Raw genomic sequence first — 17,060 nt, 5'->3', positions numbered from 1 at the left:
TCGTAGTTAACATCAAACATTTAACAGATTTTTGTAAAGTAATGAGACTTTTGAAGCTGTCATATGCATGGAATTTCGATTCTTTAAAGAATCGGAGGTTTACGGGTAAACCATTAACAACTGAGAAAGGAAAAGCTAAAAATGTCACGGACAAAAATTGGTTATGACCTGCGGCAAGGAACTATCCCATTCGTCATTTGAAATATTTTAAAAAGGCACAAAAGTAATAAGCTACGAGCGGAAAGTTGAAATTTTTCAGCATAACGTTTCAAACTTTTCAAACTTAGCGAGCAGCGTACAATTACTTTTGTTGCACTGTACAGTAGGACAGCAGTTTTTAACGAACAGACACGAATAGAAAAATGCTTAGCGCGATAAAGACAGCGCTGAAAAATTAAGCGACCGAGAGACATATGTGATTCAAGTATTGTGGGGTTCTTTTACGTTAAGCTAAACCGAATGCGGATGACAAAGAAGTTGTCATAGCAGATGTATGGTGACGCCCAAAGTCGGCTGACAGATGCAAAAGATCGGGATGTGGCACTCGGCGAAGCTCTTAGCAGGAATTTCCAGGCCGTTGGGGACGGCTTTTCGGACCTTCAAGCAGACACTGCGGAAATAAAAATTCACATCTTCGAATAATCCTACAAAAATTTCACATACCCCAGCATGCTTGCGTCAACGAGACAAAATAATTGCCGATAACTGTACTTAGAAAGGTAGGAAAGTTACGAAAGTTACTTCAACTTTTATAAGTATAAAAGTTAACAGCACACAGCCTTCACTACTAGCGAGGTGTCAACCGCTAGCTGAGGATGCCACTCATCTCCATTAATCACCTCGCGTACAATCAGTATTAGCGCATATTTTTAATTATGTCTGACTATCAAAAAGTTGCGAGAACTTTGAATCCTTCACATATGCAAGTACTCGTAAAATAAATACAGCAGTGTGTAGCCCCAACCAAACCCTTTCGCCTATTTAGTAGGTAATCGAGTAATCAGTATATTACACTAAAGAAGACGCACACGAATATACCGGGTGATCAAAAAGTCAGTATAAATTTGAAAACTGAATAAATCACGGAATAATGTAGATAGAGAGGTACAAATTGACACACATGCTTGGAATGACATCGGGTTTTATTAGAATCAAAAAAATACAAAAGTTAAAAAATGCCTGACAGATGGCGCTTCATCTGATCAGAATAGCAATAACTAGCATAACAAAGTACGACAAAGCAAAGATGATGTTCTTTACAGGAAATGCTCAATATGTCCACCATCATTCCTCAACAATAGCTGTAGTCGAGGAATAATGTTGTGAACAGCACTGTAAAGCATGTCCGGAGTTATGGTGAGGCATTGGCGTCGGATGTTCTCTTTCAGCATCCCTAGAGATGTCGGTCGATCACGACACACTTGCGAGTTCAGGTAACCCCAAAGCCAATAATCGCACGGACTGAGGTCTCGGGTCCTGGGAGGCCAAGCATGACGGAAGTGGCGACTGAGCACACGGTCTCACCAAACGACGCGCGCAAGAGATCTTTCACGCGTCTAGCAATACTTTTTTTTGTTCTAAGAAAACCCCGTGTCATTCTAAGAATTTGTGTCAATTTTTATCTCTCTATCTACATTATTCCGTGGTTTATTAAGTTTTCAAATTTATACTGATTTTTTATGACCCGGTATGTACGGAGCACAAATGAAAAGGTCTCTGTGTAAGCTGGCCGTTTATTTGCAATAAATATTTAAAGATATTTCTGTTGTTTAAAATGATGGGCATGTGTGAGAAAATTACATATTTCATTTGTTTATTAACGATGTAACACACTTAGAATGATGTGTGAGGTGGGAAAATAATATCGAGGAGAGGAGCTGCTCCCAACATATGAACTATAGCCACAATTAGAATAGCGGAGCTCGGTTAAGTGCAAGAGTAAATCAGTTCGAACGACGGAAAGCTCTCGATCTGTCGCGACTTGCCACTCAGTGAGGTACGATTTGTAACGTTCAGATGATAGTTTTTGGGTTGCGTGCCATAGCAAACTTTTTTTGTACATCAGCTGGTGACAGGTTGCGGTCGTACGGTGATACAATATGGCTATGAGCCGATATTTCAAACTTTTACGAGTTTGAAAATCTGAACATCTGTAAGGTCTTCGAAATATTTGTGCTGCTTTTGAATGAAAAAGAATAAATGTTTTTAAGTCGTCCGTTCACTTTTTATTGGCTACCATCATTGATCCTCCAGACTCTGCGTCATTTGATTATCTTTTAATCTTTAAATGAGTCTGATTTAAGACTGATTCGATCGTACATCCCTGGGACGAAGAAAACTAGGGTACCATATTCGTCCACTGCTCTCGTTTCGTACAACCTGGCAAGCCAAAAAACCTGCAAACAGGCCGAAAATAGCAAAGGTATGGGAAACAGAAATACTTTCTTCTCTATGCGCACTCCTGTCAAATTTTCAAATATGACAGACGACTAGAGCTTCTAATTGGAAACAACTTGAGATTCGTTGTTGTTGTGGTCTTCAGTCCTGAGACTGGTTTGATGCAGCTCTCCATGCTACTCTATCCTGTGCAAGCTTCTTCATCTCCCAGTACCTACTGCAACCTACATCTTTCTGAATTTGCTTAGTGTATTCATCTCTTGGTCTCCCCCTACGATTTTTACCCTCCACGCTGCCCTCCAATACTAAATTGGTGATCCCTTGATGCCTCAGAACATGTCCTACCAACCGATCCCTTCTTCTGGTCAAGTTGTGCCACAAACTTCTCTTCTCCCCAATCCTATTCAATACTTCCTCATTAGTTATGTGATCTACCCATCTAATCTTCAGCATTCTTCTGTAGCACCACATTTCGAAAGCTTCTATTCTCTTCTTGTCCAAACTATTTACCGTCCATGTTTCACTTCCATACATGGCTACACTCCATACAAATGCTTTCAGAAATGACTTCCTGACACTTAAATCTATACTCGATGTTAACAAATTTCTCTTCTTCAGAAACGCTTTCCTTGCCATTGCCAGTCTACATTTTATATCCTCTCTACTTCGACCATCATCAGTTATTTTGCTCCCCAAATAGCAAAACTCCTTTACTACTTTAAGTGTCTCATTTCCTAATCTAATACCCTCAACATCACCCGACTTAATTCGACTACATTCCATTATCCTTGTTTTGCTTTTGTTGATGTTCATCTTATATCCTCCCTTCAAGACACTATCCATTCCGTTCAACTGCTCTTCCAAGTCCTTTGCTGTCTCTGACAGAATTACAATGTCATCGGCGAACCTCAACGTTTTAATTTCTTCTCCATGGATTTTAATACCTACTCCGAATTTTTCTTTGTTTCCTTTACTGCTTGCTCAATATACAGATTGAATAGCATCGGGGAGAGGCTACAACCCTGTCTTACTCCCTTCCCAACCACTGCTTCCCTTTCATGCCCCTCGACTCTTATAACTGCCATCTGGTTTCTATACAAAGTGTAAATAGCCTTTCGCTCCCTGTATTTTACCCCTGCCACCTTTAGAATGTGAAAGAGAGTATTCCAGTCAACATTGTCAAAAGCTTTCTCTAAGTCTACAAATGCTAGGAACGTAGGTTTGCCTTTCCTTAATCTTTCTTCTAAGATAAGTCGTAAGGTCAGTATTGCCTCACGTGTTCCAGTATTTCTACGGAATCCAAACTGATCTTCCCCGAGGTCGGCTTCTACTAGTTTTTCCATTCGTCTGTAAAGAATTCGCGTTAGTATTTTGCAGCTGTGGCTTATTAAACTGATTGTTCGGTAATTTTCATATCTGTCCACACCTGCTTTCTTTGGGATTGGAATTATTATATTCTTCTTGAAGTCTGAGGGTATTTCGCCTGTCTCATACATCTTGCTCACCAGATGGTAGAGTTTTGTCAGGACTGGCTCTCCCAAGGCCGTCAGTAGTTCCAATGGAATGTTGTCTACTCCGGGGGCCTTGTTTCGACTCAGGTCTTTCAGTGCTCTGTCAAACTCTTCACGCAGTATCGTATCTCCCATTTCATCTTCATCTACATCCTCTTCCATTTCCATAATATTGTCCTCAAGTGCATCGCCCTTGTATAGACCCTCTATATACTCCTTCCACCTTTCTGCTTTCCCTTCTTTGCTTAGAACTGGGTTTCCATCTGAGCTCTTGATGTTCATACAAGTGGTTCTCTTATCTCCAAAGGTCTCTTTAATTTTCCTGTAGGCAGTATCTATCTTACCCCCTAGTGAGATAAGCCTCCACATCCTTACATTTGTCCTCTAGCCATGCCTGCTTAGCCATTTTGCGCTTCCTGTCGATCTCATTTTTGAGACGTTTGTATTCCTTTTTGCCTGCTTCACTTACTGCATTTTTATATTTTCTCCTTTCATCAATTAAATTCAATATTTCTTCTGTTACCCAAGGATTTCTACTAGCCCTCTTCTTTTTACCTACTTGATCCTCTGCTGCCTTCACTACTTCATCCCTCAAAGCTACCCATTCTTCTTCTACTGTATTTCTTTCCCCCATTCCTGTCAATTGTTCCCTTATGCTCTCTCTGAAACTCTGTACAACCTCTGGTTCTTTCAGTTTATCCAGGTCCCATCTCCTTAAATTCCCACCTTTTTGCAGTTTCTTCAGTTTTAATCTACAGGTCATAAGCAATAAATTGTGGTCAGAGTCCACATCTGCCCCTGGAAATGTCTTACAATTTAAACTTGGTTCCTAAATCTCTGTCTTACCATTATATAATCTATCTGATACCTTTTAGTATCTCCAGGGTTCTTCCATGTATACAACTTGAGATTCGTGGTATCATCTATACTTGCCCTGCAGTACTTGTGCATAGAATGGTGGTTTAACAAGGTTGTCAGCAGACAGGAGTCGTGAATGTACTCCTAGGGCTCTGAAGAGTCGTCTTCTGAAACACGACCTAGTTAAGACTGATGTTAGTCAGAGGCATCTAGATGACTAAGCAGCGCCAGAAATGAGTACATGTGATTTAGTACTAGTGTAAGCAACAGAGGAAGGAAATCAGATTTGACGACGAGATCATTAGAGACAGAGCACACGAGCTCAGATGGGAAGGAAATCGGCCACTTTCTCACGTAAATTACGGAAAAGCTGCCCACATCTGGGAGGCCGAAAATGTATTTGAGCACCCGTTCATAGATTGATAAACCTGCAGAAATCGGAAAAAACAGCATCTGTCGGACTAAGCTCAAAATTTCCGTTCAAATGCGTTTGACTCGGCCCTCACATTATGTTCGAGCGTAGACTCTTCGTGCAATTACGAACGTATTGTGTAACTGAAAGATCAAAGGAAAGTTGAACTGTATCTTAGTTCATGCTAATCAAGATGTATCCACGAACTACGGAACGTCCAAGTAATTTTAATTAACACTTACCTTTGGTTCTACGTGGTTTTCAGTTAATAGGCATATTGTTACAACAGGAGTATTTAACTTGACTCGTTCTGTGGTCTGACTTATCTGTTAGATATTTGAACAACGTGCAGTATAATCTAGATAGCTATTCTACGAAAACTGTCAAAAAATATTTATAACTTATGCCACAGAGTGGAAAGACACCCAATTTTATCATCGTCAAAAGACTGATGGCTGCGACAAGACACTGGAAGGTATTCGTTTTCAGATAGCAGATCGTCCATGCCGATTTACGCGCATTACCATTTGTCGTAAATCATTAAGGACGAGAGCGAGCTTCTGTCCTTCCTCCAGGCTTGTCTCCTTACAAATCATAAATCATTCATGGCGTCTTTTCAGCGGTTTAGGCCTTGTATGTTAAAAATAATCTATTGGTATTGGAGCCTTATTTTAGATGTACAATGACGCTTAGCAAGCCCCCTTCAGGTGAGTGGCGGAGGGTACTTCAGGAACTATTAGGGTGGTGCATAACTGGAGATAGTGAGTGGAGCTAGTGAGTGGAGCTGTGGACGCCGGAAAATGGATTGGCAAGTGGAGAAATTGGAACATTTCCGACATATTCTACTGTTTAATTTAAATAGAGGGGTGACAGTAGCGGAGGCAGCCAGAAACATTCGCGCCGTGTATAGCGAAAATGCCATTGGACAGAGCACGGCAAGCATATGGTTTTCTCGTTGTAAGGAGGAGTGTTTTGACACCAGTGACGCTCCGCGTCCAGGAAGACCTTCGGGGTTTGAGGAAGATCGTTTAAAGGTACACTACTGGCCATTAAAATTGTTACACCAAGAAGAAATGCAGATGATAAAAAGGGTATTCATTGGACAAATATATTATACTAGAACTGACATGTGACTACATTTTCAACGCAATTTGGGTGCATAGATTCTGAGAAATCAGTACCCAGAACAACCACCTCTGGCCGTAATAACGGCCTTGATACGCCTGGGCACTGAGTCAAACAGAGCTTGGATGGCGTGTACAGGTACAGCTGCCCATGCAGCTTCGACACGATACCACAGTTCATCAAGAGTAGTGACTGGCGTATTTTGACGAGCCAGTTGCTCGGTCACCATTGACCACATGTTTTCAATTGGTGAGAGATCTGGAGAATGTGCTGGCCAGGGCAGCAGTCGAACATTTTCTGTATCCAGAAAAGCCCGTACAGGACCTGCAACATGCGGTCGTGCATTATCCTGCTGAAATGTAGGGTTTCGCAAGGATCGAATGAAGGGTAGAGCCATGAGTCGTAACACATCTGAAATGTAACGTCCACTGTTCAAAGTGCCGTCAATGCGAACAAGAGGTGACCGAGACGTGTAACCAATCGCACCCCATACCATCAGGCCGGGTGAAACGCCAGTATGGCGATGACGAATAAATGCTTCCAATGTGCGTTCACCGCGATGTCGCCTAACACGGATGCGACCATCATGATGCTGTAAACAGAACCTGGATTCATCCGAAAAAATGACGTTTTGCCATTCGTGCACCCAGGTTCGTCGTTGAGCACACCATCGCAGGCGCTCTTGTCTGTGATGCAGCGTCAAGGGTAACCGCAGCCATGGTCTCTGAGCTGATATTCCATGCTGCTGCAAACGTCGTGGAACTGTTCTTGCAGATGGTTGTTGTCTTGCAAACGTCCCCATCTGTTGACTCAGGGATCGAGACGTGGCTGCACGATCCGTTACAGCCATGCGGATAAGATGCCTATCATCACGACTGCTAGTGATAGGAGGCCGTTGGGATCCAGCACGGCGTTCCGTATTATCCTCCGGAAACCACCGACTCCATATTCTGCTAACAGTCATTGGATCTCGACCAAACTGAACTTAAAGTCGAAAAATCACTGTGAATTAATATGCCACAAAAGAGTAAACCTTTACGTGAAGCACGTCTCTCGCTGCAGACACTACACGCTAGCCAAACAAACCCTCAAGTAAGAGCAAAGCGCGCCATTCAGTTTGATCTGTCTCCTTCGTTACTTCAACTCTGAACGATTCCAAACTGACGAAAATCAGTCAGGAACTCGTCGGACGAGAGTTTTGTAGGCGCCATGCCTCGTAGATGAAATACACTTTCTCAGAATTCGTCGAAGGTATCTCAACCTACGGTCTGCCTTCCCCACTACCAGATTTATAAGCGTACTATGAGGCACAATAAGAACTGAGCCAGTCCGATGGATAGATTGTCATCAAATCTGCACATTATCGCCGCCGAAGACCTGGTGCAGCGCCCCCTTTGGTGCCGTGATTTCCTGGTCTTTTGGGCTCTTGGCTGGCAGATGATTAGAAGCCTATCCCCCTGTGACTTAAGACTGTGATTTGAGTGTCATCATTTGTTTAGCATTGCCGCACCGATATTTGCAAACGACGTACTGACAATTTGGTTGGAGTTGCCACGTGTGGTGATCAAGTTCGGCAGACTACTACCTCACAGGGTGTACCGGTTCTGTGTGCACTGATTTGACGCCATTTTCAATCTGCAGCAAGTTTGGTCGTTAATGACAGACACAGGTTTTGGAACTAATATAAGCACGTTGGAGAAGTCGCTCCGCTGCACTCATAAAGGTGACCATGACATATGTTCGAGCTATCTGCGTGTTAATAGCATAATTAAATGTTAATACTTTAGTCGAGCTAGACTCTACTGGATACAATTGTTTTGAAGCGTTTTTTTTAATAGGATTTCTCTTGAAAGTGCCCATAAGACAGTACATTTTTGTAAACAGTGTATTGCACAGTATGTGGCTTTTACGCTACTTCCTGCGCTCTGTGTTGTGCTAAGCAAAAAGAGAAGGGTTTATAAAATAGTTCCGTTTCTCTCAGCTATCAGTTTTACTAGTTTTATTGTACATTCTTTTAACAGTTCTGCTACTGAACTAGAATGGTTTATGCTATTACTCTGAAGGTTTATGGTTCGTCACTCACTGATTACTACTCTGTTTTTAAATGATTCAGTGTCAGGATGATTCTGCTCATTCTTGCTTGCATTAATAAGTTGTATCCGATGACTTTTTTTTAAGCGTAATCTTTTCCCTGTTTTAGTTCTATTATCGACGTACAGCTGATCGTTTTTGCCCATGGGCAGAGGCGAAGACTAAACTGGCTTCCGAACTGCTAAGATGTATTTTATGTCCGAAAAAGCAGACACCACGCTGAATCCACAGTTGTGATACATTATATGTAAACTGAACATAGAGAGGGGACGAAAGGAAAGGAACTAGTGATGTCATCTGCATAGGGACCTCACGCGGAATCATCGGCGACGAGTAAAATGTGTGCCACGCCTGGATTCGAACCCGGGGCCTCCTGCTTACTAGGCAGATGCGTCAATCTACTGCGCCATCCGGACACTGTGATTATAGAAACTGCACCGATTATCTCGGCCGACCGACATTCCCACCCACGCCACCTATCCGCAGTAGCTGTCCATTTTCTCCATACTCACTACTCAGATTCCCGCGGCAGGTCGGACATTCTTGTGTGTCCGCACTGAAGAAGTTGGATTCGTTGCCCAACGAAGCGACTCAATTATATGAATTTGTGGAGTCTGTTCTTTCGGACATGTGGATAGCTGGCGCTGGGTGGAAAAGTGTGTCGGCCAACAGGCGTGTCGAGTTAGTCCGTGCAGATGTGATAACCAGTGTTCGGGTGGTGCAGTAGGTTAACGCACCTGCCAAGTAAGCAGGAGATCCCAGGTTCGAATCCCAGTCCGGCACACATTTTCACTCGTCGCTATTGATTCCGCGTAAAGTCCCGATGCAGCTGACATAACTAGTCCCTTTCCTTTCTTCCCCCTTCCACCTTCAATTTACATACAATGAAATTTTTTATTGTTAAATTCGAGAGTATTCAAGAATTCAAATTAAAGTCACTCCTGTTACACTTATTGACTTGAAGGTTTTTAAGACAGCTGGGTCATGCTGGTTCACCTAGTGTAAATATTTAAAATGTCTCTTGTGAAGTGACGTAAATTATAAAGTCAATAAATGTTTGTCAAATATATTTTAAATTAAAGTTTTTCGGTGGCCTGGTACGTACCACACACTCAAATTCTCATTAGCACTGTCGGTAGCACTTTATACTTCTGAGGAGAGACAAACGAATTTAACCGTACTGACGATAACTGCCTATGATCGGTAAACAGTGTCAAGTCGCAATTTAACAAACTATTCGACTGTTTCCATTCCCCTCATGTATTAATGAGCTAAAAAAGGTAGAAACTTACATCTATAAACGACACTTTTTTACAGTTCTGTTTAACAGTCGACCAAATACTTACCAAGGCAGTATCAGCTCCACCAACGATGGTGATTCCTAGGTTTGTGGACAATCGTGGTATCTCTATATGGCTGATTTCTCCTTCTAGCACAGGCAGTCGTGTGATACCTGTAACAACGAAAGATAGGACTACTTGAGTAATCATCGCTACTTACGCTACAGGTCTCTGTAATACATATTCATACTACTGGTGAAACAAACATTTTAACACCAGCTATTCATTTACTTCGAGAAGATAGAGAATGCAGTTTAATTGCTAAGTAACTCTAGTAGGGAAACGTCATTTTGAAAAACAAAGGAACATACACTACTGATCATTAAAATTACTGCCGGCCGGTGTGGCCGTGCGGTTCTAGGCGCTTCAGTCTGGAACCGCGTGACCGCTACGGTCGCAGGTTCGAATCCTGCCTCGGGCATGGATATGTGTGATGTCCTTAGGTTAGTTAGGTTTAATTAGTTCTAAGTTCTAGGGGACTGATGACCACAGATGTTAAGTCCCATAGTGCTCAGAGCCATTTCAACCATTAAAATTACTACAGCAAGAAGAATTGCAGATGACAAACGGGTATTCATTGGACAAATATATTATACTAGAACTGACATGTGATTACATTTTCACGCAATTTGGGTACATAGATCCTGAGAAATCAGTACCTAGAACAACCACCTCTGCTCGTAATAACGGCCCTGATACGCCTGGGCACTGAGTCAGACAGAGCTTGGATGGCGTGTACAGGTACAGCTGCCTATGCAGCTTCAACACGATACCACACTTCATCAAGAGTAGTGATTGGTGTATTGTGACGAGTCAGTTGCTCGGCCACCATTGACCAGACGTATTCAATTGGTGAGAGATCTGGAGAATGTGGTGGCAGGGCAGCAGTCGAACATTTTCTGTATCCAGAAAAGCCTGTACTGGACCTGCAACATGCGGTCGTGCATTATCATGCTGAAATGCAGGGTTTCGCAGGGATCGAATGAAGGGTAGAGCCACGGGTCGTAACACATCTGCAATGTAACGTCCACTGTTCAAAGTACCGTCAATGCGAACAAGAGGTGACCGAGACGTGTAACCAATGGCACCCCATACCATCACGCCGGGTGATACGCCAGTATGGCGATGACGAACACACGCTTCCAATGTGCGTTCACCGTGATGTCGCCAAACACGGATGCGACCATGATGCTGTAAACGGAAACTGGATTCATCCGAAAAAATGACGTTTTGCCATTCGTCACCCAGGTTCGTCGTTGAGTACATCATCGCAGGCGCTCCTGTCTGTGATGCAGCGTCAATGGTAACCGCAGCCATGGTCTCCGAGCTGATAGTCCATGCTGCTGATAACGTCGTCGAACTGTTCGTGCAGATGGTTGTCGTCTTGCAAACGTCCCCATCTGTTGACTCAGGGATAAAGACGTGGCTGCACGATCCGTTACACCCATGCGGATAAAATGCCTGTCATCATCTTTGTGGTGTAGCAGTTTTAATGGCCGGTAGTGTATTTCTGAGATCACGTTGTTTCACACAACAATAGTATTTTCAGTGCATATTTTTTATGCAAAACCGATTCCCTTAAAAAGTTTACAGTATGTTTTATAGTTCCAATGCAGCTGCGGATCTCAAACATTATTGCGAGGTTTAATTTGTGGCATGCGCAGTGAAAATACAAACCCTCTCTCTATATTTTTCTCAATATTTTTTGGACACCGCTATCTTCGCCCGGCATCGTAACAGAATACAACGGATAACTGCCTGGGCGAATGAACGCAGGGCAGTTACATTTTGTGCTGCGACCCCGAGCGTTGCGATGGACAGTATAGGACGCAGTGTGCCATCAACCAACGCAGAGCACGGAGTAGCATACACGGAGAAGGGAGTAAACCGCTAAACCTGACTTGTAATAGTACTACCATCTGTTGACGGAAAGAATAATGCGAGACAAACTACCCTGGTCGTTCGCAGTTTGAATTAGCGATTTACATGCAAAAGAAGAAAACATTACAAAAAATTGCATTAGAAGCGTTAAGACTACATTGTGAGTGGTAAAGGAACATACTCTAACAGGGGCAGTACAGAACCGGAGTAACAGCCCTTAACTGTGAGCCGGCGATTTAAAGCTTATGCACGAAACCGTAAAACTAAATGATTTTTTTTTTCCTTTCCGTGAGTGGCACGGCAATTTTAATTTAGTAGGGACACATCAGGCGACGTGGAATAACGTTCCATAGTAAAGAGCTGCAAGATCATACACGTGCCACTCCTATTATAAAAAATCTTGCTACTAGCAAAATGGAAGATACCTAAATTCTTAATTCCTCACTGTCAAAAATCCCTGTACTGTTTACTAGCAGCAATAGCAATAAAGGGACACACTGAAACTAGGTGTAATACAGCAACGTAGTAAAACTGCTGCATCATGAAAGACACGAAAATTTTAATTTAGTGAGGATAATAAAGATATGGAAACTTCCATTAAAAGAGGGAAATTTGTGGTAAGGTCGTATGGGACCAAACTGCTGAGGTCATCGGTCTCTAAGCTTACGCGCTACTTAATCTAACTTAAACTAACTTACGCTAAGGACAACACAGCCATGCCTGAGGGAGGACGCGAACCTCCGACGGGGGTTTTTTAAAAAAAGGGCATTTTACGTCTATACAAGACAGAAACTGGGTGAACCACGAAGTCTTCAATATGCGAAACAGGCAAATGCCCTTTAGTAGCTAACCCTAATTAAAGGCCACCAAAGCAATGGCGGAAAGACTGAACCAGTTGAGAAGAATACATGTGTAACGTACAACAATCAGAAGCCAGAAGGAGAAAGAAATGAGACTGGACGCTATTTCAAAAAAGAAACGTTATTCAATAGGGCTGCATGCTTAAGCAAAGTTCGTTCATTCACAATGCATGACGGATTATGGTTAATGCTGCGGATAATTTCAATTTTTTCAAAACTATTTGAAACAGGTCGAAAATGTAAAATGCTACAATCCGTGAAACTTCCTGGCAGATTAAAACTGTGTGCCGGGCCGAGACTCGAACTCGGGACCTTTGACTTTCGCGGGTAAGTGCTCTACCAACTGAGCTACCCAAGCACGACTCACGCCCCGTCCTCACAGCTTTACGTCTGTCAGTACCTCGTCTCCTACCTTCCAAACTTTACAGAAGCTCTGCAGCGAACCTTGCAGAACTAGCACTCCTGGAAGAAAGGATATTGCGGAGACATGGCTTAGCCACGGCCTAGGGGATGTTTCCAGAATGAGATTTTCACTCTGCAGCGGAGTGTGCGCTGATACGAAACTTCCTGGAAGATTAAAACTGTATGCCGGACCGAGACTCGAACTCGGGACCAGAAGTAAAGCTGTGAGGACGGGGCGTGAGTCGTGCTTGCGTAGCTCAGTTGGTAGAGCACTTGCCCGCGAAAAGCAAAGGTCCCGGTTCGAGTCTCGGTCCGGCACACAGTTTTAATCTGCCAGGAAGTTTCATATCAGCGCACACTCCGCTGCAATGTGAAATCTCATTCTGCTGCAATCCATGTTTAAATCTGAGGTAAAATGATTATGGTCTTTCAGGTGATTGATGAGGGCGGATTTAGAATTGCTACGGTCCTGATGCTCTCTGAAAAGTATGCTAAAGGAGTGGACACTGGATGCGATTGACACTTGAGTGCGTGTAGAGACTGTCTTCTCTAGTTTCGTCGTACTTAAATATCGCGGGTATACACTGAGGTGAAAAAAGTAATGGGGTACCTTATAATATTGTATGGGACCTCCTTTTTTTTTCCCCCGGCGCAGTGCAGCAACTCGTCGTGGCATGGACTCAGCTACTCGCTGGTAGTCTCCTGCAGAAATATTGAGCCATGCTGCCTCTATAGCCGTCCGTAATTGCGAAAAATGTTGCCGGTGCATTATTTTGTGCACGAACTGACCTCTCAGTCACGTCCCATAAATCTTCGACCTGATTCATGATGGGCGACATGGGTGGCCAAATCATTTGCTCGAACTGTCCAGAATTTTCTTGAAACTAATCACGGACAACAGTGGCCCGGTGACACGACAGCGCACTGTCCTAAAGGGTACGTTCGTCGTGCGTCCCACATTGATTTCTGTGGTTATTTCACGCAGTGTTGCTTGTCTGTTAGAACTGACAACTCTATCCAAATGCCGATGCTCTCGGTCGTTGTTGAAGGTAGTCGGCCACTGCGTTGTCCGGACCGACAGGTAATGCCTGAAGTTGGGTATTATCGGCACACCCGTGACACTGTGGCTCTCGGAGTAATGAAATCGCCAATGATTACCGAAACGAAATGTCCCAGGCTCCAGCTATCCGTCCATTCAAAGTCTGTTAACTCCATCGTGCGGCTATACACACGCCGGAAACCTTTTCACATGAATCACCTGAGTACAACTGACAGCTCCGCTAGTGCACTGTCCTTTTATACCTTGTGCACGCGATACTACCACCCTCTGCATATGTGCATATCGCTATCCCATGACTTCGTCAGTTCAGTCTACACCATAATGTATGTTACTATTCCCTGCAGTTCTGCAAAATATTCCAGGGCGTCATGAAATTATAGTGATCTGTCACACACTCTAATGTCAAAGTGTCTTAGTTCGTAAATTATGGTAATATTTGCCGTCATTTTTAAAGTAGCATAACTCGACTACTGATAATCCTCTCACTACAGTGTACAGATTTCGACTGACGAAACTCGTGCAGTTGCTGTAGGGAGAGAAGAGGGACGAGCATATCGAATAGGTTCACAGATATGCGAGTGGCTCGAAGAGTTCTTAAGTATAGAACCCAATCTGTTGCCCTCGACGGGGAGTATTAATCAGGAATGCCCCAGGTAAGTATGACGGGACCGCTGTTATTCTCTATATACATAAATGATTTGGCGGAGAGGGTGGGCAGCAATCTGCGATTTTTTGTTGATGATGCTGTGATGTACGGTAAGGGTCGAAGTTGAATGACTGTCGGAAGATACAGGATGACTTAGACAAAGTTCTAGATGGTGTGATGAATGGCAGCTAACTCTGAATGTAGAAAAATGTAAGCTAATGCGGATGAGTAGGAAAAACAAACCTGTAATGTCTAGATACAGCATTAGCAGTGTCTTGCCTGTCACAGTCATGTATTTTAAATATCTAGGTGTACTGTTGCAAAGCGATATGAAATGGAACGAGCATGTGAGAACTGTGGTAGGGAAGGGAAATGGTCGACTTTGGCTTATTGGGAGAATTCTAGGAAAGTTTGGTTCATCTGTAAACGAGACCACATATAGAACGCTAGTGCGACCTACTCTTGAGTACTGCTCGAGTAGTTGGGATCAATACCAAATCAGATTAAAGGAATGAACCAAAGCAATTCACAGGCAGGCTCCTAGATTTGTTGCTGGTAGGTTCGAATAACACGCAAGTGCTATGGACATGTTTCAAGAACTCAGACAGGAATTCCTGGAGGGAAGGCTACATTCTTTTAGGGGAATATTACTGAGAAAACTGAGAGAACCAGCTTTTGAAGCTGACTGCAGAACGATTAAGGACCACGAAGATAAAATAAATTAGGGCTCATACAGAGGCATAGAGGCAGTCGTTTCTCCCTCGCTCTATTTGCGAGTGGAACAGGAAAGTGGCCAAGCGGTTCTAGGCGCTGCAGTCTGGAACCGCGCGACCGCTACAGTCGCAGGTTCGAATCCTGCCTCGGGCATGGATGTGTGTGATGTCCTTAGGTTAGTTAGGTTTAAGTAGCTCTAAGTTCTAGGAGACTGATGACCTCAGAAGTTAAGTCCCATAGTGCTCAGAGCCATTTGAACAATTTTTATTTGGAACAGGTAGGGGTGGGATGGGGTTCGCCATTTTTAAATAATTATATTGGTCCTGAGAGAAAAGGAGGGATGGTAGTGAGTTTTCTGTCTTTTTTTAAACCATCCTATTGGCCTAGATCAGTAGCGGTAGGTGGTTTTGTCTCAGATCAGTATCTGAACTATAACTCTCACAGTGGATGGGTGACATTCATTTTACCGCCATTTTTATGCCAGAGAGCCTTGGTTGGGGTATCAGATCATATCCTGATCTTCAGTGTACCACAAATACACGCCCTACAGATGTGGGTGGTCACGAGACATGTATCAGCTCACATGCTCACCTAGAAAATACGTCATGCAACTGGCCGACTGGCGGGGGTGGGGTAACAGGTTACACTCTTGTCTTACCTTGAGTGATGCATCACTCTATGTTTATCCGTCTTGGAACTCTCTTTGAACCACTACTCAAATATCTTGTGTACTATATGGTAAAAGCATCAGCTGCAAAAAATCTAAGAGGCCTGCTCAGATTGTCTCCTATATGGTTGATATCGATTACCAATAGCAGAGGACTTATTAATACTTCCTTTGTGAACGCCAGATATCACTTCTGTTTCCCTCAATGACTTCCTCCCGACTACTGCGAACTGTGATGTTCCTGACAGGAAATCAAGAATCTAGTCAGACAACTGAGACCATTCTTGATAAGTACACAATCTGATTAGAAGCCGCTTCAATGTCAAAAGCCTTCTGGAAATCTAGAAATATGAAATCAATTTGAGATCGCCTGTCAATAGCACTTATTGCGTCGTGTGAATAAAGAGACAATTGTGTATCAAAATAACGATATTTTCTGAATCCGTACTAGTTACGTGTCAATAGATTGTTTTCTTCAAGGTACTTCTTAACTTTCAGACACAGTATATTCTCCAAAATCCTTCTGAAAACCGACGTCAGTATTATGAGTCTATTATTCAGAAGATTACTTCCATTCTCTTTCTTGTGTATTAGTGGGACCTGTGCAAGTCTCAGGGGTTTAGATACGGAGCTTTCGTCGACCGAGTACTTGCACATGATTGTCAAAAAAAGTTCGTATCCCGAGTTGGGCTTCTCTGAAATATGAGAGCACCACTATCATCTGGGTTTTCCAGAGCCCGTGGATTCTCCTGACCTCACGAAACGGCCGAATCTGTAGTTAATATACAGTTATCTTCCACATAACGGCCTCGGATTACAGGAGTACACCACGACTCCCAGCCTATTACATTCTACGTTGAATATCATGGGTTACTGGAACAGCAGAGCGTCCCACGTGACTGTTCAGAGGTGTAAGAAAGCTCAAATTCACATGCACATTTCTAGAGAAGTATCTCGCTTCGCTGTAGAATTATGGAATGTATCCTATGCCCACTAGTTTTGAAGGTTCAGTATCCTCTGTGAGATAATTAACACGGTTTCTACACAGAAAGATAGCATACTACCCAAACTGCTGTATTCCTCAAGAGGTCCACAA

At 43.2% G+C, this 17,060-nt stretch overlaps 1 protein-coding gene across 2 annotated transcripts in view; it reads right to left on the bottom strand.

Annotated features, from left to right (window-relative positions):
• Window positions 1-17,060, bottom strand: part of LOC126184674 (ligand of Numb protein X 2-like) — a 528,500-nt gene that overhangs the window by 89,866 nt on the left and 421,574 nt on the right. For both annotated transcript variants that reach the window (XM_049927160.1, XM_049927159.1), the window contains exon 5: window positions 9,741-9,847. In XM_049927160.1, the coding sequence (XP_049783117.1) occupies window positions 9,741-9,847 (107 nt within the window). The remainder of the gene's footprint in view (window positions 1-9,740; window positions 9,848-17,060) is intronic.

Source organism: Schistocerca cancellata, chromosome 4 (genome assembly GCF_023864275.1).
Source record: "Schistocerca cancellata isolate TAMUIC-IGC-003103 chromosome 4, iqSchCanc2.1, whole genome shotgun sequence".
Taxonomy (NCBI): Eukaryota; Metazoa; Arthropoda; class Insecta; order Orthoptera; family Acrididae; genus Schistocerca; species Schistocerca cancellata.
This window is presented reverse-complemented; position numbering and strand designations above follow the sequence as displayed.